At 47.8% G+C, this 25,873-nt stretch overlaps 1 protein-coding gene across 1 annotated transcript in view; it reads right to left on the bottom strand.

Annotated features, from left to right (window-relative positions):
- DTX4 (deltex E3 ubiquitin ligase 4) overlaps positions 1 to 12,144 on the bottom strand; it is a 33,788-nt gene extending 21,644 nt beyond the window's left edge. The window contains exons 1-2 of the mRNA XM_032641621.1: positions 11,833 to 12,144; positions 2,967 to 3,690 (exon numbers count right to left, since the gene is read on the bottom strand). Coding sequence (XP_032497512.1) covers positions 2,967 to 3,690; positions 11,833 to 12,043 — 935 coding nt within the window. The 5' untranslated portion in view covers positions 12,044 to 12,144. The remainder of the gene's footprint in view (positions 1 to 2,966; positions 3,691 to 11,832) is intronic.
- Positions 12,145 to 25,873: the final 13,729 nt, after the last annotated feature.

The following is a 25,873-nucleotide window of genomic DNA, read 5'->3' as shown; positions in this document are numbered from 1 at the left end:
TCTAACATACAAAACTAAGAAAAGAGAAGAGCTGGCAAGGTGGCAGGGGAAGGGGGGGGTTGATGAGGGGAGAATAGCTCTGCAGATACCATGGTGAGAAGTGTTTTTCTGGGAGTTACGAGCCAACCCAGGAATCCTCGGCGGAACAATGGTCTTGTCTCTCCAGCAACTGAGGTCTCGCTGGAGATAGAGAAGCTTCCATTCTGGAAAAGACGGCCAGAGGGGCGACTCCCGCCCCCCCGCAGCACAGCCCTCCTCTCTCCTCTTTAGAAACCCCCTGCTTGTGTCTCTGAATAATTCACAGGATCTTTTGTTCCCCCCAAAACCCTTCTCTCCATCCCACCTCTCCCGCCCTCCCTGGTCTTCCTTTTTTCCGTGGGAAAGTTACTGGAAGAGGTCATGGGCAGAGAGGGGAGGGGGAAGGGGCCGTTGGACGACAGAAGGTCGATGGCAACGGCAGACAAAGGGAATAAACACGCTAATTAAATGGCCAAGAAAGACTGGAGGAGAAGATGGTAGTGGGGGTGAGGGAGGTGGTAAGAGGTGAAAAGGAGAGGGCTGGAAGACAGAGAGGGTAGGGAGGGGCCTCCCTTGTCAGGAAAACAGAGCAGAGAAAAAAACAACTTGTTTCTATAGCCCTTTTGAAATTGCACTGCCCAGACCTCCGCCCCAATTCTGCTGCTCGGATTCTATTGGCAGGTAGATCCTCAAGCAGAGAGATAAAGAGCTGCCGACTCCTTCATCGACATTTAAAGTGATCTGGGGTTCCCTTCCCTCAAGTATGGCATGGGGTCACTTGGCTTTTGTGTAGGCGCCAGAAATGAAGTAGGGTGGCAGATTCGACTCAGTAACTACAGAGTGCATAGATACTGTTCGTAATAGTAACGGCAGCTAATACTGAAAAGACTCTTATTATGTGCCAAGCACTGTAGTGAATCCACACTGAATATTTCATTTAAGTCCTCATGACAAACCCTATAAGCAAGGTACCATTCCTATCCCCATTTTACAGATGAGTAAACTGAAGATAGAGGATGCAAAACTTGCCCCAAGTTACACAGCCAGAAACTTGGGTTCCAGCCCAGCCAGTCAGATTCTAAAGACTGTGTTCTTACCCACTATAGGAGCCTCCCTCTGCCATGCCAGCAGTCGCCCTGGAACTCTGTTAGAGGTCCTGGGATGCTGCTGTACGCCAGTGTGGAGAAACCGTGCAGCGGCATTGTGCGGGTACCCCTTCCCCTCTGCCAAATACTTCTGCAGGCTCAGAGGAAGTCATGAAAACCCCAGGCATCTGACTAGCATCTGACCATTTATAAATTGCCTTCAAGTACAACAAGGAGCTGGGCTTTGGCCCAAAGAGCGGCAGACTAGGAGACGGAAATCTAGGTTCCAGCTCCCACTCTGTAACACGTGGGCTGTGCCTCTCTCCTTGGGGAGTTAACTCCCAGCTGAGTGCCCATGCCTGACACTTGCATCACGGTGTAAGGTCATGAGTTAATGCTGGCGAGCGCATCGGGTCAGCTGTTAAGGGGTGACTGCTCTTAGCTGAGGTTTTGACACTGACTCCATGGGGTAGTCAAGGCAAGCAAGATGATCCCCATTCCACACAGGGGGAACATGGACCTTGCAAAGAATCCGTGCCTCACCCAGTGGCAGAGGCAGGATTAAAGGCCCGGCCTCATGGTCTGCAAGCTACCCTCCTTCCTGTCTCCTCCCGGCGCTGAGCCTCTATGTGCAGAGATCTTCCTCTGGGCAGCCTGACCTTCACACTCTTGGGTCCAACCTACCTCTGAACCATCCCGAATGTCTGGGGCTTGGGCGGCAGGCAGGGCCAGGCTCCTCCAGAGAAAGGGAAGATTGGACACATATAAGAGGCCAATCTCACAAGAAGTCAGGGGCTGGCAGGCAAAGGCTACGGGTACCACGTGAACCTGCGTCTCTCCCATTTTATGATCAGGAAGGCCAAGAGGATGATAAAAAGGAGTCATGACAGAATCTACAACATCCCCAAGTTGTCACAAGAATGACTGAGACGGTGCATGGGAACTGCCTGGGAGGTAGTAAGTACTCATTAAACACGGGCTGTTATTCCAATCTGGAGGCACCAGAGGAAAGGGACTAACCCTCACTTGGCACCTGCTGTGTGCTGGACACTGTGGTATGTGATTGACAGGGAAGCAGCATGGCTGAGTGGGGAAGGTCTGGGCTCAGACCTCCTGAAGTCTGAATCCCGTTCTCTGCTGATGATTAGGTACGTGCTCTGGAGCGAGTGAAACTCTCATGTCTTCAAGGGTAAAATGGGATCAAAAATGCTTACTCCAGGGGCTTCCCTGGTGGCGCCGTGGTTGAGAGTCCGCCTGCCGAAGCAGGGGACACGGGTTCATACCCGGGTCCGGGTGGATCCCACATGCCGCGGAGCGGCTGGGCCCGTGAGCCATGGCCGCTGAGCCTGCGCGTCCGGAGCCCGTGCTCCGCAGCGGGAGAGGCCACAGCAATGAGAGGCCCAGGTACAGCAAAAAAAAAAAAAAAAAAAAAAAAAAAAAAAGCCTACTCCATAGACTTGTTGTAAGGATTAAGTAAAGTGATAAAGCCCCCAGACTAGAACATGGTGGGAGCCCCTGAATGTTGCCTGCTGTCTCTCGGTAGGCATCACCTCCTTTAATGCTCACTGCGGCCAGCATTTACAGATGAGGAAGTTGGGGCTCTGTGAGGTTAGGGATCCGCCCCTATCACAGGGCTAGGAAGAGGCAAGGTCTCCATTAGAATCCAGATCTGCTGGATCCCAAAGGCCACATCCTTGCTTACCCACCACACCGTGCTACCTTCCACCTGCAGCCAGGGGGTCAGGTGAAGACGAGGAGGACCTTAAGCCTTGGCAGCCCTTCCTTCATCTCTGACCCGGATGATCGGTGACGTCTGATGCCCCTGATCAGCTGACGCTCAGAGGCAGCCATGGAAGCACCTACCCGGAGGCGATCAGCACCCGGGACTGGGCGATGGCCAGTCGCTGCAGGTTGGTCCGATTCAAGGTCGCCAGGGCCACCCTTCCGGTCTTGCCATTGGCTCCCGGGGGGCTAGCAGGGGAGACCGCATTCGCCCCTGCCGGCGTGCTGGAGGCTTGTCGCCGGATCGCCTGCGATGGGACCATCTTCACCGGGCCTCGAATGGTGCCCGTGCTGTCCAGTGGCTTGGCCCCGGGGCCTGGTGGGGGAGGCACCTTGACCACTCCAGACTCGGGCATGTGCTTGCGGGCAGCCGGGGGCTGCAGGGGTCCGGCGTTCCCATTGGCCACCGCGGCCTTGACGCTCATCACCAGGACGCACTGCGGGCAGGAGCAGGGCGCGGCGGGGGGCGCGGCGGCAGGCCCGGGGCTGGCCGGCCAGGACTGGGGCTTGGGCAAGGTGCCAGTGACCATGGGGTAGATAAGATCTAGCCGCCGGCGGACGCGGCGCTGGCGCTGGGTCTGCCGGTTGATCTGGCCCATGGTGCTGAAATCAATGACGTAGCTGAAGCCGATGGAAGTGAGGTCGATCCAGGGGTGCTGCTTCTCGTAGGCGTGCTGGATGGTGATGCCCACTTCCATGTCGTAGGGCGTCCAAGAACCATTGTCGTTCTCCCACTCCCACACCACGCCCTTCCCAGGGGCCGAGGTCGGGTCGTAGTAGTTGCGGCGAACCGGACGGAGGGTCCCTGCCAGAGTGGGACAGAGGAGAGGATCAGGGTCACCAAGGGATGAAACTGAATCGTGTTACGTTAAAAGGCAGACATTAAACGAGTCCTACAGTGTGCCGGCACTGGGCTGCCTGTTGAGATATCAGCTTGGAATGAGGCTCATTCCTGCCCTTTTGAAGTCCAGCAGTCACAGGGGGGTGGAAGCGGATGAGTTACACGGGGAAGGATGTTGGAGATAGTACAGGGTACCAGAAAGAGCACTTCCTGGTTTGGAGTCGGGAGACCTTAGTTTGCCGGCAAATTTGATCACTTAATATAACACCCCACAACCTTCTTTTCTCCCCCAAGAAACAAGATGATAACTCCTTTGCCGAGTTTTTGTAAAATTAAATGTGGCTCACTCAATCAACGAATATGCATTTGTCTGTGGCAGGACCTGGAATTCTCATGCGCCCTGTACTCTGCAATAAGGTATATGAAGCCCTTGACACGTGCTAGGTGCGCAGAAATATCATTTCCCTTGTTCCTTGATTCTCCACATGCCTCAGCGCCGAAGGCTACAGAGGAAATGAACACAGGGTCATGGGACCCTAGAGGATAGAGGAAGACTCTGCCCCCAACCCAGGAAGGCCGCCCAGGGCTGGGGGCGATGGCTGGCTCTCTGGACTTCTTTGGGTGTGGTAAAAAAAAATAAAAGGTCAGGTTGGAAGAACTCTCTCATACTTCCCAGCATTAAGTCTTATATCAACAACTGCAAGAGTGATCGTAAGAATAACTTTCTATTTATCTAACGTCTTCCCCCCGCCCCCCCCGCCAGAAGCTCAACCGTCCTAAAGATAGGAGAGTCTCAATTTCGACAGTCTCACAGTGGGTGGGATGGGAGGTGGTGAGAGCAGGGAGGAGATTAGGGTTTGTTGCAGGGGAATAGGACAGCAGAAATGAACCTGCAGGACTGTCAGGGAAAACTAAACCTGTAACTGTTGCCTCTTTCTCCTCTATCTACCGGAACCTTGAATTCAGATCCATGCCCAACCAGGGCTCATTTCGTGGATATTAACATCAAGACTGAAGATGCCTGGTTCAAGGCCGGGTAGGGAGACTGGGGAGAGCTCCAAGGATGCTGGAATCCGTCAGCTTAAGCTCTATCCATCAAAGTGGTGGGAAAAGGCTCCCCTTTCCTGGCCTCTGACCCACCTCCTCCTCCAACCCAGAGGGAGACACCAAGACTGGGGACAGAATCTCATTCAAGGGGGGAAGAAAAGGAACAATGACTATTCAGGCCTTTGCCAGGTCATAACCCCCCCGCCCCCATCTCCAAGCCCCTTAATGACCCCAAACATCAACAGTCAGAAGCAGGAGGGAGAAGCAGAACAATCCCCTCCCTATTCAGCGCCAGGAGGTCTGCTGGATGTGGGGGGAGTGGGAGAGCAGGAGGAACGGGGTGGCCAGTAGGCCCCTGGTTTGCCGCCATTTCCTTCCTAAGGCGCCAGCTTGCTGGGGGACAAACAGCGCAGCCTTTGGATCCAACAGCAGAGTTTCCGTCCCTTCCAGCTGCGTGATTAAGCCTTAGTTTCCTCATCTGTTTGGGTCCTGGGTAGCTTCTTCAAAGGGTGGATTTGAGGATTAAATGCAGGAATGAATATAAATGCTAAGATAATACCTGTTGCTTGGCAAGTGCTCAATAAAAGTTGGTGATTATTATCGTAATTTATCTTCTATTGTACGTCTTAGCAGGATGGAGAAGTCACGGGGAAAGTTTAGTCCAGGGGATGTGACGTGTGTGTGTATGTGCGTGTGTGTGAGAGAGACAGAGACAGAGACAGAGACAGAGAGAGAGAAGAGGAGGACCAGAGGGAGAGTTTAAACTCCCTCTTTGCACAATCTTTGTTACTTAGAAAACAACTTCAGCTATCCTATCTCATTTGATCTCCCTGGCAATCCTGTGAAACAATGTTTAAAGATGAGGACATTAAGTTTAGAGAGCTTAAATGACACTATTTTATTCTCTCTCCAGGGTAGCAGGGACAAACAATGCACTTGACCAATTCTCATAAATGTGCTTAAAATGCATTTTTCACAATGGTGGTGTCAGTCCCAGCTATGCCTGGGAGTTGCCCCAGAATTTCTGGAAACTCTGCCCTGCCTCTTTCCAGGTGTGTCCTCCTCTCTGCCCTGGACAGATGCCCCCTTTTCCTCCTGCATTCCCTCAGTGTTCCCTGACTGTCCGCTGCCCCTACTATTCACCAGGTCCCGTCTATCAAAATGCCCTCCTTTGCTGTTTTGATCTACTGAAACTTTCCTTATCCTTCAGGTCCTATGCCATTTGCCATCCATTTCTTGAAATGCTCTCCTAGTCCGGGCTCCATCTTCAAGGAGCCTGGGGTGCACAGCTGCTTATGTCTGATGGATACAAGCATCTTGGCACTTTTCATATCAGTGTCTAACCCAGAGTCGGCAGTAACGAGGGCTCAACAGACGTGCTGTGATGGGGTGAGGACTTCTGGCTACGTTGGCATTTGATCATTTATCCCACATTATGCATTAGCTGCTGTGGGGAATGCAGATTCAGGCGCTCCTGAAGCACCTCCCAGTCTAAAACAAGACAAGTGCCTAGTTATGAGGCAGAATATGCCACCACAAAGGGTGTCAACAAATGCAATGTTAGCAGAAAATGTAACCACAACCCCACGGTGCTTCGATCCCTTCCATGACTTCCTTGTAGGTCAAGACCAAGATGCTCTCCACCCACAACCTCTGTGGTCTCCTCGAATCCTAATACACTCTGCCCACATTTCTGCCCCACTGGCCTCCTGCAGACTCTCGTCACTGCCTCTTCTCCTCTCTGGGCTGCTTCACAATCTCGGTCCCTCCCCTCACACACTCTGGCATCCTCCTGGCTACCTATCCTTCAGATTTCAGCTCACTTCCTCGAGGAAAGCTCTCTGGGTTGTCCGACCAGGTAAAACTCCTGCTCCTATATTTTGCACTGTCTTGAGGTGCAGTTACACATTCATTTGTGTGATTCATTTGATGAATGTCCACCTACCTCATGGGACTCCCAATCTCATGAGGGTGAGCATCCAGGAGTTTGCTTGTGGCTGTAGCCCCCATGCCTAGCATGTCCTGAGGGCTCAATAAATATCCACTGAAGAAAGGAAGTAATCATAATTTGGAGAACATTTCAAGAAATGGAGAGTATAACAGAGACCATAGGGCCTGAATGATGAGAACCTCAACAGGTGAAAATGATGAAGAAGGGCATCTCAGGAGAAGGGACCTTGTGAATAGTTGGCGGGAGGGTGTCTAAGGGAATGCCTGAGAATAAAAGGCGCATCTGTTTGGCGGGAGTAGAGGAAAATATGGGCATACAGGAAGATAAACTTGGAAAGGTGCGTGAGAGCCAGGGCATAGATGGTCTGGACTGCCAGGCTATGAGGGCTTTTATTTACAGGCCACGAGGAACCAGTGAGGTTTGTGACACAGAGAAGTGATGACACCAGAGCTGCTCCGTTTATTAGTTCCAAATGAGAAGTAATGGGGGGGGGAAGGGGGAGGGTGCTGGCAGCAAAAATGAAAAGCAGGTGGTAGACCAGAGGGACCCTACGTAATGGGCAGGACCTGACCACAAGTAGCTGAACGCATTCCAAGTGATCCAGGATCACGTGCTTTCGAATCTCCTGGGGAACAGATCGGCAACACCCTCCAGACCTGAGGGCCGGCATCCCTGGGAGCTGGGCCCGGGAATCTACATGTGAACAACTGCAGAATGTGCACCGCGTATGCTCAAGTTTCAGCTTCCACATGCCTGTATATGTGGGGCATCCAAAAAGAATGATGAGACGAGTCAAAGACCCCTGAGGCTTGGACCACGAGCAAGCAGTAAGGCAGTGACGTCATTTAACAAGAAGAGGGGTGTCACAAGGAAGAGCTGATTTTTGGAAGGAAGGATGCTGCGTTCGGTGCAGCCCTAGAGGGTTAGTTAAAAACAGAAGGCAGACCTCAGCACGAAAGTCGTGGGACAAGAGAGATGGTGGGATTACATTCTCTGATTATTCTGAGATCACTCCATCTGACATGGGCGAGTCCTGGACCTTTCTACAGTCAGGACCCTGAATTAGATGATCTGAGGAAATCCACTGGATCCTAAGATGCAGTGTGACCCAAGGACAAGGCTTCTAATGCCACAGGGATAAAGGATTTCACAGACTGAGGAGGAAGAAAGAGGAAAAAAGCTTCTTCCAGCAACTCAGACACGTACATCCAAAGCACCCGAGTTGTTCTGGCTCCTGGGAAATGAGAGACAACACCTTTCAGGCATGACCCTAGGGCTCCAGGGCATTTCACCCACATCCATACAACACTGTGCTCCTGTACCCAGGAAATCCCAGGCCTCTCTTACCAGCACCCCTCACCCTCATGAGAATGTTCCATGAGGGCAAAGACTTGGATGGTTTGCTATCGCTATATCCCACAAGCCTGGAACAGTGCCTGCAAGAAGTAGGTGGTCCATAAGTGTTCACCAAACGAAGGAGGACATGGGCACTTGGTTCAGAATCTCAGCTCTGCCGTGGACTAGCTGTAAAACTTTGAGCAACTTCATCTTTTTCAACTTGTTTCCTTTCCTATGAAATGAGAACAATGGGTCCTTCATAAGATGGCCGAGGATGAAACCAGATGATGTGTGCAATGTGCTCGGTGCCTCCCTCATACTGGAGCTGTCACGTGGTCGTGACATTTGCTCCCACCACTCTTGTGCTCGCTCAGGGTGGGGAGTATAGTTGGGGGGGGGGGACTAAAAATCAGCTTCTATCAAACCCTTGAATCACTCTCCATCTGACTCCTGTCACTGCGTTAAAGACATAAAAGAGGCAAAATAGGCACAGAAAACTGAGCTGGAAAGAACCCTCCCTCATACCATGTTACTTCTAATTAGCGTCATCACTGGCGCAGAGTCCAAGAGTTCAGAGTTCAGAGTTCACCTGCCGATCTGCATGCTGGGAGGAAAGGAGCCAGAAGGAACCTTAAGGCTGCTCTTCATTCTACGAGGGAGAATGAGGCCTGAGCAGACGAGGCACTTGCTGAAGGCCACAGAGTAAGCCAGTGGGTCTGGAATGAGACCCTGAGTCACGTCTCCCACTGCCAGCCCGGGTCCTCCCCCATCCTGTCGCCAGGCCCTGAAAATGGCAATGATCAGGTATGTTGGAAGATACAGAGCACAGGGATGTTGGAAGTTACAGGGGACAGAGCTCCAGCCACTGCCCTACAACAGAAAAAGGTCAGCCCAGTCAAGGCAAATGATCGTGGGTGGAGAGGACCCAACAGAGGCTTTTCGAAGCAGCCAAGACTCCTTCACCTCTATCTAGCCCTGTCTCTTCCCTTCTTCCCCATTCTCTAGCCCAAAATGCCTAGAGGAGACCAGCATAGAATGCAAATAAGCGCAGACTCAGAGACGGTCTGGGGAAGGAGAAGGGCCCAGGACAAACAGAGGTGGGCAGAGGGTATCCGCAACCTCCCAGCCATCTCCCTGGAGACAGACTGGATGAGGTCGGAACCCAGGGGAGTGGAGAGTCTGAGGACTTCCTTGGCAGCAGGGCAGGCAACTTCTGAAAAAACACAGCTCCCATGTCAGGAAATGTCCCCACACAGAGGAGGCAACAACAAAAAAAGAGAGGAATCGCCTCTGGGCAGGGGACTTCCAGCTCTCCTTTGTTTATGGGGATGTTTCTGGTTCCCAGCTTCAAACTGCGGCTTGGGGATGGTGGGTAATTTAATTAAACGTTGCCAGGGCTTGGCGGAGGTTGCCTGGGAGCCGGTGGTTTACAGTTCCTACCCTGTCACGGCTTCATCAATGAGCTATATTGAGAGGAACTGTGTGTCTGTTGATGGAGAAGACAGAGGAGGGGGCTGTGAGCCCAGAAACCCAGAGATTCTATTCTGCTTTGACAAGCTCCCCGACAGACCCAGCAGTCCTGGGAATTCAGCCCAGTGCCTTCTCACCCAGCGCACCCAGCGCGGGGCCTGGCGCTGAGGATGGAGGCTCTCAGCCCACGTTGGCCGATCAACCATTAGAATGAGTGGATGACACCAAAGCAGTCTGAATCCCTCAAAGACAGACAAAAAAAATGTAAAACACACCCTGAGGCAGTTTGAAAAATGATCCAGGGCCAGGTCAGGTCTAAAATCTGAGGAGCTCCAGCCTCCGACTTAACTGTGAACCACCAGGCAGTGGGCAGCCTGTCCTCAGGGAAGGGTGGTCAGACCTGGGAGAAGTAGCAACTGTCCTTCAACACAGTTTTCTCCAGAACTTCATTTCTGCAGTAAGAGCCCTTCAGGCCATGACCCTTCCTAGGAACCACGCCCATCTCAGACATCCCTAAACACTGATTAAACTTGCCCCCTTCTCAAATGTGGGACAAGGCCTGGGACCTTTATGTCACCAAGGTGTCTCTCCATCTGCTGCTGGGATTCAGTCTGAAATAGAAAAGCTAACACCTGCCCGTTTATTCCGAGCAGGATTGGAGTCCCCTGTCAGGTAGGTGTCTTGACTGTCAGACTCTCTGACCCCACCTACAGGGCTAGCTTCCCCCTCCCCAGTCTGATGCCTCCACCCTCACCTCTCGGACTTCTGTCCAAAGTACACAGTTACCTTCTCCCCCTTCCCCCTTGGCCACACTTAATCCTCTCTCTCGACCTCCCCACATTCCTCCTTATTCCCTCTTCCTCCCGGTCCCTCTCAGCTCCAACCCCCTCCCTTTCCCACCAAGGTTTAAGCCCCTCCAGATGCTAACGCTTCTGGAATCCTTTCCCCAGAAAGCTTCACTCAGTCGGTCGGTGTCTACAAAGTCCTTGGCAAAGAGGTTGTTAGGAGTTATGACTAAAGATGAGGACACGAGGGTGGAAAGATACCCCTTTCCCATGACAATCCTAATTAGCGCACAGGATGCGGGGGCTTTCCAAGGAGGCGGAGATGCCTTTGCTCACACAGCTGTTCTCTGACCCTCTGGGACTCACCCGGTCCTCCCCTCCGGTCCCTCCCTTCCACACCTGTCTCTCCAGGCTCCTGGGTCACACTCTCGGGAAAGCCGAGCCAGAATCCCCAAAACAACTGCCCACCTCTGTGAAGAGGCTACTGGAGAGACAGACCTGTCCCAGGTAAATTAAGCCTGGGCACCATGCGTGGGCCACGCAAAGAGATGCAGCCCCCCCTCTGCTCCTCATGTCAAGGACCCGCCACCCTGACCTCCAGCCTGCAGGCTCTCTTCTTGGCTCTGACCTGGAAAGGCTGGCCAGCTGGGATGTGGGATTTGCGGTGGCCACAGTGGCAACTTGATTCTCACAGAAAGATAGGAGTTCAGTGTCCCCCATAGGGGACCTTTACGGGGTGAATCTTGGGGACAGTTTCTTTTTAGGAATCCTTCTCCTCCAAGGACAAAGCGATCAGCTTCCCAGCCAGGCATTCCGGAGCTGTGTCCCTCCCCCCGTTCCCTCCATCTGCTCTGGCCTGTTGCTTCAACGCTTGGAGTGCCCAAGCAGAGGCACTCACCAATGCCACAGCAACCCAGGCGTTTCCTGCCCTGGAATCCCCCAAGTCCATCTCTGTTCCCAGAAAGGCCCCTCCCTGCCCGTAGGAGACCACAGTGAAAGCCTCCCGGGAATCCCTTCTTCCTCCCCCCCAGGATGCAGCTGTGGGAAGCCATCCCACCGCGGAGGGGTAGAGGCAGCAAGGTGGTTGACCAGGGGAACGTGCGGCAGGCCCAAGGGCGCCTGAGGTACAGTAGGGTCAGTCAGCCAAGGTGATGTGTGAGGAATGAGAGCAGCAAGCCTTTCCTATCAGCTAGGATTGCTTGTGGGCTGGTGAGCCCCGGAATTTCTACAAGAGCCACCAAGCGTTTCAAAGGGGGGCGTGAAAGGGGGTTTTTCAGGAGCTAGGTTGAAGCTCGGTTTGCATAACCAAACCACGGATACTATTTGCATGGACGTTTATTGCACGGGGTATCTTAAGAGCATCGTGGGACGTCAAGCGCCCCCTCCACGACCCCCTCTCGGTGACACCAGTGTATGGAGATGCGGACAAAGGTGGGCCCCGGTGGGCTCGCGACGTGGGAGACCTCAGGGCAGGCAGGGGAGGAGGCGCGGGCGGGGCAGGGGCGGCCGGCTCACCGGTGTCCTGGCGAAACTGGTTCATAGACTGCAGGTCGATGATGTAGGGCGCGAGACGGCTGTCCACCTGGCCCAGCACCACGCTGCCCCCGGCGCGGGGGCCGGCGCGAACCACCGCCTCGATGTGGTGGCTCACGGCCGGGCTGTAGGGACGCCAGCGGCCGTGTTCGTTCAGCCATTCCCAGACCACCACGGCCGAGGCCAGGAGCATGGCGAGCCCGGGGCTGCGGCGGCGGCAGCGCTGCGATGCCTGCCTCCCGGGCCCGGCGCGCCCGCCCTCCTCCGCTTCCTCCTGCGCCGCCGCCTCCGGGCCTCGACCGCGCCCCCCGCCCCGCGCCTCGACACCCCGGGCAGCCTCAGCTCCGGCCCATGGGCCGCCCCCCAGCCGCGCATCCACCGGGGCCCGGAGACCAGGGCCGCCGGGCTCTGACCGCGCGCCGCCGCCGCCGCCGCCGCCGCCGCCGCCCGGGTCCGCCGCTGCTGCCGCTGCTCCGTGGGGTCGAGTCGCTTCATGCAAATGTCCGGCTCTCTGCAAACTGGCCCCCGCCTAGCAAAGCCACCCGGCGGGCGCGCGGCCGGAGCCCCGGCGGCCGCGAGCTGGGGCCGACGGCGAGGCGAGCATCAAGCCCTCGCACCAGTTGCGCCTCGGGCTCTGCAGACGCCGGGGTGGGATCTCGCCGCGCGATCGCGCTCGGACTGGCACGCCGAGTTCCCTCCCCTCCTTCCCCACCCTTTCACCGCACGTTCAGTTGTCGCCGCCTGGGACAGAGCTCCCCCTCCCTGTGGCTCCGCTCAGCTGCTTCTAGAATGAGTCGCCCCTCCCAAGCCCGGCGCTCGGGCAAACCCGCGCCTGCGGAGGGTTTCTCCGGTCCCTAGACGCGGAAAAGCGACCCCCCCAGGACAAAGCCCTGGGACTGCAGCTGTCGCCGGCCGTAACTTTGCAGTCTCCCTCCCAGAAATGGAATTTTCTTTTTTCTTGTCTTTCTTTCTCTTTAATGCAGTGTGATCGGTGTCCGGACAGCGAGCTCCGAGACACTTAGTGTCTTGCACACTCACGCTCGCACGCACACGCGCCCACAGCCGCACGCTCTCCTTGGTGTGGTTGTATTACCTCATCTTCGTCCGCATCCTCAGCTGTCCGTCAAGGATGCAGAGCCACGCCCCCTGACGACTAGAGCAGGTGCCCTGGAGCTCACGCGCTCCCTGCTGGCCTAAAGAGACGCGTGCCGGCCACTGGCCACACACCAGTTAGCTCAACTAACTGGGCCTCTCTGCTTACGAGACCCAGTCCAAAGGGATGCAGCAATTTGAGAGGTGATGGATTAACACTGTCTATGGTAGGGAGCAAATGTGGTTTTTCTGGCCTGCTTAGACGTTACCAGAATCAAGAAGACACATGCTAAATTGATTTATTTTTCAGGATTTCTATGACCGAAATAATGAGACACTAAGACAGACACAAGCTAGACTTGGTTGTTTTGGTCATCAATAGTCAACGTGGAAAATAATCTAAAATGGGTGCGTTCTGACTAAAAAGGTAGATTGACATCGGGCTTACATATTAATCTTGCCAGAAAACACAAACTTTGTTTTGCTAAAGTTGCAGCTACGTAAGACAATGAATTCATACGCTCAAGAGCCAGGATAGGATATAGAAAAATAAAAGTAGACTATGTGTTAGGAACCGGGATTATGAAACTTTCTGAAATAATCGTTTTCTTTCATAATATATGATCTCTTTTGCTTTGGAAGATTTGCTTTCCCTCCCTGTTTCTTGTTCTCTCTTGAATTATACCTGTCCTTTCTCCCATCACTAGTTCTTTCCAAATCTTTTTCACCCCCTACCTTTATTTACCTCCCTCCTCACTGAGTTCTAAGTACAAAATAAAAGGAAAAATATCAAACATGCTCGTCTTCGGGCCTCCAAAAGCACCAGGCTTGAGGCTACCTCTGAGCTCTGTTCTTGCTGGTCCCCTTTCCCAGAAATCTCCCCAGGGTGACCTCCAGAATCTCCAGTAAACCTCTTCCCTAAGGCCAGTCTCCCAATCCAACTCAATCAACACCATTCATTAAAACATGGAATTTTAGGGTTTGAAGGACAAAAGGAAAAGGAGTTAAGGCTACCTCAGTTAATCCTAACAAGAGTCACTATTATTCCCATGTTATAAATGACAAGGCTTAGGGAACTTGAGCAGTTTGCCCCAGTTACATGTTTAGCAGAGGGGAAACTGGTATCCAAAAATTAGTTGGGCAAAAAAACCAAACCAAACCAAACAAACAAGCAAACAAAAAACTCACCTTGTTCCATAACGCAAGTTACACCTTGTTCCATAACGCAAGTTATATGATGAGGAGATGGTGTGATAAGAGGCAAGATATATGGCAATGTAAAAGTGCCTCAGTGTGAAAGAAAGGAAGGGAGAAAACGAGGATAGAGTGTTCTGAGAGGACACAAGTAGAATTGAAGAAAAGGTCATGTAGGGCTCCCCTGGTGGCGCAGTGGTTGAGAGTCCACCTGCCGATGCAGGGGACGCGGGTTCGTGCCTCGGTCCGGGAAGATCCCACATGCCGCAGAACGGCTAGGCCCGTGAGCCATGGCTGCTGAACCTGTGTGTCCGGAGCCTGTGTTTCTCAACGGGAGAGGCCCCAACACTGAGAGGCCCATGTACCGCAAAAAAAAAAAAAAAAAAAAAAAAAGTCTTGTAAATTTGTATTGAGCTATTTTTACTTCCAATCATGAGACCAAGTGTATGAAGACCGTGGAAAGTCTCTTGTGGTCTGGGAGGTACAGATCCAGAAACTATAAACTATCAGTAACGACTGAAGGGGAGGCTGGAAGTACCAGGCAGAAAACAGCATCTAACCAGCTAAACCAGAAATTCTCAAGTAGAAAAAGCCTAAACCTGCTAAAAGGGGTATGTTCTATGGGTGCTCAAAAGTAATGTATATTCTATTGTTGAGTGAAGTGTTCTATAAATTTTCATGAAATGCTATTGGTTGATGACTTTGTTTCGTTCTTCTTTAGCCAAGCTGTTTGTATAGTTGTCCTATAAATTATTACTATTATTATTTTTTGCGGTACGCGGGCCTCTCACTATTGTGGCCTCTCCCGTTGCGGAGCACAGGCTCCGGACGCGCAGGCTCAGCGGCCACGGCTCACGGGCCCAGCCGCTTTGCGGCATGTGGGATCCTCCCGGACCGGGGCACGAACCTGCGTCCCCTGCATTGGCAGGCGGACTCTCAACCACTGTGCCACCAGGGAAGCCCTCTATAAATTTTTGAAAGAGGTGTATTGGAGTCTCTAACTACAACTGTGGATTTGTCTATTTCTTTTAGTTCTATCAGGGTGTGCTTCACCTTTTTTGCCACTTTGTTGTTTGTGCTTTGCACATTTTAGATTGCTACATTGTCTTGGTAGATTGATCCTTTTATCATTATATAGTATCCTTCTCTGTGGTAATTTTCTTTGATCTGAAGCCAACTTTACCTAGTATTAAGATAGACACATGTTTTTCTTTTATCCATGTCTTTGTGATGTATATTTTTTCCATCCTTCACCTTCAATCTGCCTATGATGTTCAATTTGAACTGAGTTTTTTTGTAGACAGTTTATAGCTGGGTCATGTTTTAATCTACTCTGTCAGTCTCTGCCCTTTACTTGGTGTACTTAAACCATTTGCAATTAATGTAACTATTGATACGTTAGGGCTTAAGTCTGCCCGTTTATTTTTTGTCTTCTGCTTGCTCTGTCTGTTTTCTTTCTCCTGCAGGTTACTTGCACGTTTTGAAGATTCTGTTTTGACTTATGTATAGTGTTTTTCAATGTTTCTTTTTGAATAGCTTGTTTAGATGTTGCTCTAGGCATTACACTATATATTTACAACATCACAATCTACTAATGTAGTCATTTTGGCAGTTCAAGTGAAGTACAGAAATCTTACTTCCCTTTAACTCTTTTTACCCTCCCCCAATTATAATTGCTCTATGTACATTTAGGACCACATCAGTGTTACGTTGTGTCGGCTGATTATTTTTTCCCAGTTAGTTGGCTCTCTTCTTTTTCCTGCAGTGTTATATAGTGCCTCCTCACCGTGACGTGAATAGTCCTCTGAAGTTAAGGCAAATCAGGTGGGAGAGTCCTGATTTGACTGCTGTTTCCAGATATGTATTCAACTGAGTCACTGAGATGAGAAACAAATTTGGGTTACTTTAACTGTAGTGCTTATCAGTTTCCCAAGGCAAAGAGCGTGGAAGAATATATTTTCCAGAAATGCTCTCAACAATATTTCTGGTCCCATATGCTCTTCCAGAACATTGTCACTCCTTTATGAAGAGGTTCCATCTGTGGGATCCTTAGCTGCGTTGTCTAATAGGGCACCACAATAGAAATGATATTATCTGACATTCATGGGTAGGTTATAAAAGACAATAAAGTGTAAAAGCCAATATGGGATTTCAACCTCTGGGAAGAAGAAGTAGACATACTTTTCCCTATGCCTCTAGCTAAGTACAACTAAAAATCCTGGCAAACCATGTGAAGACTCTGAAAGTTGGAGGAAAGACAGATCATTTAGGGACCTTGGGACCCAAGGAAAAAAATGGTGGTGTTTCCCTAGTTTTCCTTTTGCCTCATATACCCAAGACTTGGATTGGAAGAAGCCAGCAACTTGGAAATGCCATGGGCATGGACCCAAAACAAAGCAAAACGAACAAACACAACACGGAAAGCCTACTCTCTCTAATCAAAAAAACAAAGAAAGGGGCAGCATAGCAAAGCTGAAAACTTTTAAATAGTAACCACTCTACTCTAGCCAAACAGCACAGAAAAACTGTGGTCCCATCCCCACCAGTGACCACAAAGGCTGAGTGGGGAACCTATGTCCTTGCCAAGCTGTCATGAGACACCCCAACGCCACCAGCTCCTTGCTGATTTTCTCCTTCTGTTTTGACAGCTGAGTGACACATACATGTTTTCACTTTCATCACTTTTAAGCTTGCCTTTACTTTTTCTGCGTTTCATGTAGTTTGTATCCAAAGCAGTGGTTATTTTCTCCTTTTAAGGAGTTGTCTGCCCTTTGGGATTTTCCTCAGATGAATATAATCCTTGAATGTGAATGCCAGTCATCTTTCTTGAACTTTTCCTGAAGCCTCTCTGACCAGAAACAGAAAGATTTCTTTGAGAGTACCTGACTTACCTTAATTGTCTTCGGAGTCCTGAAAGTAAATACTTCACGGATCTAAATTCCTAAAGCAACGGAAACTTTTGCTTCTATTTTGGTACATGATGTACAGTTTTTTCTGTGGAAGGTTCAGAATAAATCTCAAAACCTGGTGAATAAAATCTGATCAGAGTTGGACGTGGGACCAAAACTACAGACTAAGTATCCCATCACAACCTCTGTTGCAGGTAGGGTTCTCTAGAAAGCCAACTCTGAGACAGAGCTTAGTGAGCAGAATGTTTATAAAGGAGCATCCTTTGGCTTAACACCTAGGAAGGAAGGAAGGAAGGAAGGAAGGGAAAAGGGGGCAAGGATTGGGCAAAGGGAGCTGTGCTGGAATGCAGGTTCTGTGGGCAATAAAGCATTAATTGTACCCAAAGAAAGATTTGGCCCTTTGCCCTTGGCTCCTGGGAGGTAACCTCTAAGCCTTTGGAATGTCCTGATTGATAAGAGTGTCTTTGTTTACCTGGCAGGCTTGGGCCATGACAGAGAGTTTATACTAACACACATGATATATGGTAGAGGACTTAGGGCACACAATATCAACTTGACATTTGGAGGGGCTGGTGACTAAGGTCAGCCTCATGGGTGGTCAACCACGTCTACATGACAAGCCCCTAATAAAAACTCTGGACTCAAAAGTTTGGGGAACTTCCCTGGTTAGCACTACTCATGCATATTGTCACAAGCCATTGCTGGAGAAGTAAACACAAGCCACACAAATCCTCTGGGAAGGGACAGACAATGGACAGCTCCACACCTGTTCTCTCCCTATCGTCTGTCCCTTGATGATTTTTTTAAAATTAATACACTTTATTTTGGGGCAGTTTTAGGTTTATAAAAATGCTTAGTGGAAAATACATAGAGTTTCCCATGTATCCCATCAGTGCCCTACCCCTTCAGTTTCCCTAATATTAACATCTTGGGTTAGTGTGGTACATTTGCTATAATTGCAGAGCAAACATTGATACATTATTATTAATTAAAGGCCACATTTTCCATTAGGGTTCACTCTTGGTGTTGTAAATTCTGAGTTTTTATATAGAACCCATAGAACATAGGTAGTTGTAGCTCATCACTGTTTTAAGTTGCAGTTTTCTAATGACATGTGACATTGAGCATCTTTCACCTGCCTTGTTTGCCATCTATCTTTGGTGAGATGTCTGTTAAGATTTTTGCCCATCTTTATAATAGGGTTATCTGCTTTCTCGTTGTTGAGTTTTAAAAGTGTTTGTGTATTTTAGATAACAGTCTTTTCTCAGACGTGTCTTTCACAAATATTTTATCTTAATCTGTGGCTTGTCTATTCATTCTCTTTCTCTCTGTCTCTCTTTCTCTCTTTAAAGTAACAGGAGTTTGCCCCAGCTAGCCTGCTGCAGGTGCCACAGGGCCCAAGAGTGACAGGAAGTACCTCGTGTCCCAGTGCTCAGGCTTACATGGACTTTCTCCAACCTTGCCAGCACTTACCTTAGCACTGCATGGTGGTGGGGATGAGGTGTCTTTCACAGAGCAGAACTTTTCAATTTTAACCAAGTCCAGCATAACATTTTTTTCTTTCCTTGGTTATGCTTTCGTGCCAAAACAAAGTTCACCTAGATTTTCCTTTGTTATCTTCTAGGACTGTTATAGTTACGCATTTTACATTTAGGTCTATGATTCATTTTGAGTCTACTTTTGTGAAAGGTGTATAGTATATATCTAGATTCTTTTTTTTTTGTTTGGTTTTTTGGCATGGAGATGTCTAGTTGTTCTAGCACCTTTCGTGGAACAAACCATTTTGCTCCATTGTATTCCTTTTGTTCCTTCATGAAAGATCAGTTGACTATATTTTGGTGTGTCTATTTCTGGGCTATGTTCCACTGATTTTCTTCTTCTTCTTTTTTTTTTTTTTTTTTTTTTGGTGGTACGCGGGCCTCTCACTGTTGTGGCCTCTCCCGTTGCGGACCACAGGCTCTGGACGCGACGGCTCAGTGGCCATGGCTCACGGGCCCAGCCGCTCCACGGCATGTGGGATCTTCCCGGACCAGGGCACGAACCCGTGTCCCCTGCATCGGCAGGCGGACTCTCAACCACTGCGCCACCAGGGAAGCCCTGATTTTCTTCTTTATTCATTGACCAACACAACCCTATCTTGATTAGTGCAGCTTTATAATAATAAGTAGTAAAGTCAAGTAGTCATAGTCTTCCAACTTTGTTCTTCTCCTTTAATATTGTGTTGGCTATTCTGGGTCTTTTGCCTCTCCTTATAAACTTTAGTATCAGGTTGTCGATATTCACAAGATAACTTGCTGGGATGGTGATTGGGATTACACTGATGACAGATCAAGTGGGGAAGAACTGACAATGTGACAACACTGAGTCGTCTTATACATGTACATGGAATACACCTCCAGTTATTTAGATTTTCTTTGGAGTTTTGTAGTTTTCATTGTATAGATCTTGTACATATTTTGTTAGATTTATGCCTGAATATTTCTCTTTGCGGGGAATGGTAAAGTAAATGGTATTATGTTTTAAACTCCGAATTCCAGTTCCTCATTGCTGGTTCATACAGAAGCAATTGATTTTTGTATATTAATCATGTATCATGCAACCTTGCTGTAATTGCTTATTAGTTCCAGGAGTTTTTTGTCGATTCTTTAGGATTTTCTGCAAAGTACTTAGACAACTATATCATCTGTGATCAAAGATTAGTTTTATTTTTTCCTTCCCAAATAGTGTAACTTTTACTTCCTTTTCTTGTGTTATTGCATTAGCTAGGACTTTCAGTATGATATTGAATAGGTGTGGTGAAAGCCAACAACCTTGCCTTGTTTTTGATCTTAGCAAGAAAGCATCTAGTTTCTCATCATGAAGTATGACATTGGCTGTAAGATTTTTGTAGGTGTTCTTTATCAACTTGAGAAAGTTTCCCTCTATTTCTAGTTTGTTGATAGTTTTTATAAATGGGTATTAGATTTGGTCAAAAATTTTTTTATTGGAGTATAACTGCTTTACAATGCTGTGTTAGTTTCTCCTATACAATGAAGTGAATCAGCTATATGTATACTTATCCCCTCCCTCTTGGACCTCGCCCCCCCCACATCCCACCCATCTAGGTAGTCACAGGGCACTGAGCTGAGCTCCCTGTGCTATACAGCAGGTTCCCACTAGCCATCTATTTTACACATGCAGTGTATTTATGTCAAACCTAATCTCTCATTTCATCCCACCCTTCCCTTCCCCCAGCATGTCCACATGTCCATTCTCTACCTCTACATCTCTATTCCTGCCCTGTAAATAGGTTCACCTGTACCATTTTTTTAGATTCCACATATATGCGTTAATATACGATATTTGTTTTTCTCTTTCTGACTTATTGCACTCTTATGACAGTCTCTAGGTCCAACTATGTCTCTACAAGTGACCCAATTTCATTCATTTTTATGGCTGAGTAATACTCCATTGTGTATATATATATATATATATATATATATATATATATATATACCACATCTTCTTTATCTATTCATCTGTTGTTGGACACTTAGGTTGTTTCCATGTCCTGGCTATTGTAAATAGTGCTGCAATGAACATTGGGTACATGTGTCCTTTTGAATTATGGTTTTCTCAGGGTGTATGCCCAGTAGTGGGATTTGGGGGTCATATGGTAGTTCTATTTTTAGTTTTTTAAGGAACCTCCATGCTGTTCTCCATCATGGCAGTATCAATTTACATTCCCACCAACAGTGCAAATGGGTTCCCTTTTCTCCACACCCTCTCTAGCATTTACTGTTTGTAGATTTTTTGATGATGGCCATTTTGACTTGTGAGAGGTGATACCTCATTGTAGTTTTGATTTGCATTTCTCTAATGGTTAGTGATGTTGAGCATCCTTTCATGTGTTTGTTGACAATCTGTATGTCTTCTTTGGAGAAATGTCTATTTAGGTCTTCTGCCCATGTTTGGATTGGGTTGTTTGTTTTTTTGATATTGAGCTGCATGAGCTTCTTGTATATTTTGGAGATTAATCCTTTGTCAGTTGCTTCATTTGCAAATATTTTCTCCCATTCTGAGAGTTGTCTTTTGGTCTTGTTTATGGTTTCCTTTGCTGTGCAAAAGCTTTGAAGTTTCATTAGGTCCCATTTGTTTATTTTTGTTTTTATTTTCATTATTCTAGGTGGTGGGTCAAAAAAGATCTTGCTTTGGTTTATGTCAAAGAGTGTTTTTCCTATGTTTTGCTCTAAGAGTTTTATAGTGTCCAGGTCTTTAATCCATTTTGAGTTTATTTTTGTGTATGGTGTTAAGGACTGTTCTAATTTCATTCTTTTACATGTAGCTGTCCAGTTTTCTCAGCACCACTTAGTGAAGAGTCTGTCTTTTCTCCATTGTATGTTCTTGCCTCCTTTGTCATAAATTAAGTGACCATATGTGCGTGGGTTTATCTCTGGGCTTTCTATCCTGTTCCATTGATCTATATGTCTGTTTTTGTGCCTGTACCATACTGTCCTGATTACTGTAGCTTTGTAGTATAGTCTGAAGTCAGGGAGCCTGATTCCTCCAGCTCCGTTTTTCTTTCTCAAGATTGCTTTGGCTATTCAGGGTCTTTTGTGTTTCCATACAAACTGTGAAATATTTTGTTCTATTTCTGTGAAGAATGCCATAGCTAGTTTGATAGGGATTGCATTGAATCTGTAGATTGCTTTGGGTAGCATAGTCATTTTCACAATATTGATTCTTCCAATCCAAGAACATGGTATATTTCTCCATCTGTTTATGTCATCTTTGTTTTTGTTTTTTTTTTGTTGTTGTTGTTTATGTCATCTTTGATTTCTTTCATCAGTGTTTTATAGTTTTCCGAGTACTAGTCTTTTGCCTCCTTAGGTAGGTTTATTCCTAGGTATTTTATTCTTTTTCTTCCAATGGTAAATGGAATTGTTTCCTTAATTTCTCTTTCTGATATTTTGTTGTTAGTATATAGGAATGCCAGAGATTTCTGTGCACTAATTTTGTATCCTGCAAACTTACCAAATTCATTGATTGGTTCTAGTAGTTTTTTGGTGACATCTTTAGGATTTTCTGTGTATAGTGTCATGTCTTTTTGAATGTTTTAATGTATCTGCTGATATGATCATATGGCTTTTCTTCTTTAGCCAGTTCATGTGATGAATCACATCAATAAGTTTTTGCATGTTGAATCAGCCTTGTATGCCTAGAATAGATCTTACTCCTTTGCTGAGTTTTATCTGTGTCCTTTCATTGTAATAAACCATACCATGAGTATAATGGTTTTCTGAGCTCTACTAATCTTTTAGCAAATTATTGAACCTGAAGTTGGTCTTTGGGAACTTTGGAACTTGTACCCTATAAGACTCTTGCCCAACGGGAAGCTCAGGAGCTAAAAATGATCAATCAGAGATGCCTCACATTTGCCCTTTATCAAATAACTTAACATATTCATAGGTTCCAAGAATAAGGACATGGATGTCTTTGCAGGAATGCTCCCCACATTGCCCATGCAACTCCCTTGTGATTTTTTTCTCACTCATGCTCAGTTCTGGGTGTACCACTTCCAAATTACAAGAGGATATTTTTGGTCACACCTGAATTATGACTTGGCAAATCTGATAGAACTCACCACACAATGGGCAGTTCTGGATGAATTGTCACATGACGTCTCACGGTCAGGTGCTCCATCTTTACCTGGGTTCACTAGCATACCAAAAGTTGTTATTCCAAAGACATATAATTCTCCACTGCAAATGGCATGGCCTTGCTGCAGAACCACGGGAGTCTGCATTGTGATTCTCCCACATGTGCCGTAAACTCTACATGGTATCTTTTTTCCAATCTGATACTTCTAATACCATAGGGTCAGCTAGGCTGAATCATCCAAGCAGCAGCACTCTTTTCACCACGGACTGGATTTTCGGCAGAACCCTTTCCTAATCTAAGTCCCAGTCAAAGCTGGCAGCCTGTAACTGGGCCGAAGCAGTATACCCAGGTGTGAAATATGCTACTGTCAGAAACCAGAGGCAATGTTACCTCCTTCTTCATAGTGGGAAATATCATTTTCTTTAGATGAGATGTCCTGGCACGCCCCTGACTTAGTGGGTTCTCCATAGGAATTATCTCCCAATATCTGAAATGCGTGAGTCCCAGGGCCTCTAAGATGTTGACTACTTCTTGGTCATCTGGCTTGATTAGCATGATATCATTGATACAGTGGACTAATGGGACAGTCTGCCGGAAGTACACACCACCCAGATTTTTCTCTCTCTATTGTAACAAAAGGAGAGTGTGTTAATACAGTCTTGGGGCAAAACTAAACAATATATACTATTGTCTCTTCTGTGTGAGTTCAGCTACTTATGATCCCCTTTTCTAATAGTGAAAGAAAACAAAATCACATTCATCCAATCAATGACCACATACCATATACCCGAGACCGTGTTTCTTTGCTTTAGCAAAGATACCATGTCTGGCACAGTGGCTACAACTGGACCTACCACTTGGCTGACTTTGTGGAAGTCAACTGTCATTCTCCAGGACTTACTAGATTTCTGCAGGGGCCAGACTGTTAAAGCAAATGCATATATGACAGAGATGGTTAGTTCTGTGTTCTTCAGATCCTTAAGGCTCGCACTAATTTTCAGGCTTCCCCCACCCCAGCAAGGGTAGGTAAGTCAATGAAAAGCGGAGCAGAATTGCCTAAAGGCTTATTAGTGCTGATGAGATAAAAATTGGAGTTCAGAATTTGATAAGGGAAGGGGTATTAGTAAATATCCCAAGCTCTCAGCTGGGACCCCTGGAGGGCAGAGCAGACCAGAGGTAGACAGAGAGCCTCAACATTTTGTAACTCCGTTTCAAGGTAGTTTCATCTCTGACTGGATTAAGATGATCTGATTTCTCTCTATCAGAAGGCAAGGTGACTCCTCCTTGGAGGGAGAAAAAAGTCCTGGGGCGGTGCGGGGCGGGGATGAAGTAGGGGTTAAGATTTCTCCCAGAAAGGCAGCTGCCACTTTTTCACGTAAAATCCAACAGGATGCCTAGGCTGGGGGCTGACTGAGCTCCTGAATATACCATTTGCATTTGACTGCCAATGCCTTTCAATCCTTCCTTTGTGAGTCGGTGAGTCGGAGTTGAAAACCCCCCCAAAATGGGACGCCAGATGGAAATTCCCCTGGTCAGTTTCAACATCAGTTTAACTACCGGTGAAGGGCTGCTTTTGTTTAGAAAGTGTGCATTTTGTGGCTCCATCCGGCAGGTGGCGATGTGGTACCAGGAAACGGCCTCTCTGAGAGTTCAGACCCCCTTTCGGTCTTCAAGCAAAGCCCCGAATTCGCTTTCTTCTTTGGGATTCTGTATTTTTTTTTGCTGGAATATCCAGACGGGACAGGGAAATAGTTTGGGGACCATCTACACATCCCACATGAAGCAGTTCCTAAACAGGAGAATCCCCTCTGGTACTTGTGAGATGGGAGTGGGGGCATATATGGCATCAATTCCACAATAGCCGTACATTGAGTCCATCCAAAGGGTCTCATCCACAAGTTCACGTCATTTCTTTCCTCACCTCAAATCTTGCTTAAACCCCGTCGACTGAATTAGGTACCTTTCCTCCTATAGAAACACAATGTAAATCGGGGGTTACAACAAAAGCTGCCATCTAGGGGGCCCAGGGAAGTCCAGGGTGGTGGAGAAAGGCCAGCTAGGGTTGAAAAGGTACGCTAGTGGAGGTAGGAGAGAGAAAACTTGATTGTCAGTCTCCTTTCCTCCTTTGGCCCCTTGCTCCAGGGTCATTGCCCAAGTGCCAGTGCTACTTCCTTTCCCATGTACCTCTCAGTGTCTGGTGAGAACCAAGTTCAGGGACTTCTTTCTCCCTCCACACACACTGCCTCAGCTCCATCCCTCAGGGCTTGCTCCTGTGCCCAGAATCTTTTCCTCTACCAGGGCAAGAAAGTGACTTGGGTGCTTGACTAGCACAATGACTGACACATTAATATGTTAACTTTTCTTTTCCTTCTTGGTAATGGTACTAATATTTTGGATCCAAAAAAAACCCCAAAAAAGGAACAAAAGATAATATGAAGGTACTCTGGGTATACATACAGACTCTCAAAAAGTATCCCTTCGGCCTAATGCTTTCAGAAATGTCATACACCCCAATGGAACACTGTAATGGATTTCTGACTAGTTAAAAGATTCTTGGGCAGATATAGACACTTTCAAAAGGGGACTGGGGTAGTACATGGTTATCAGCTCACTGGATCATGGAGTAGGACAGAGAAAAACACAACTATGTTGGTCTTGGCTTTTCTAGATACGGGGATGTTCTAGTTAGAGCCGGATAAAAGAAAAGTTAAAGGTTTTTAACTTGTGGTCTCAAATGTTTACCATTTATGAGACTTCTTGCTGAAAAATTCAAGGAGTGTTTTAGGCTCAGGAAAGGAGATGATGGTTTGATATAACAGAGCCCAGTTAGTAGAAAGAGACCTGAATTAATGTCAGTAAACTTAAGTGCAAGTCTTCATTCCACTTCTGCCTTAAGCAACAACTCACTCTCCTCTTTCCTCGTCAACAAATTGAGGATAATAAAATCCTCCCTACTTGCCTAACAAGGTTATGGTAAGAACAAACATTAAAAAAAACTGTTTTATAAACTGTAAAGCATTATACAAATGTAGGTTACTATTGTTATTGAATAGATCAGCCATGTTTGGGATGGTGTATATTTTCATGCTATGAAATAGCATTCACTTTGTTTTCATTCCATAGTTTACTGTAACATGTTACATTTGATTTCTTGGTTGTTGTTCAGGAAGTGTTACAATAGATTTTTA

Source organism: Phocoena sinus, chromosome 8 (assembly GCF_008692025.1).
Source record: "Phocoena sinus isolate mPhoSin1 chromosome 8, mPhoSin1.pri, whole genome shotgun sequence".
Classification (NCBI taxonomy): domain Eukaryota; kingdom Metazoa; phylum Chordata; class Mammalia; order Artiodactyla; family Phocoenidae; genus Phocoena; species Phocoena sinus.
This window is presented reverse-complemented; position numbering and strand designations above follow the sequence as displayed.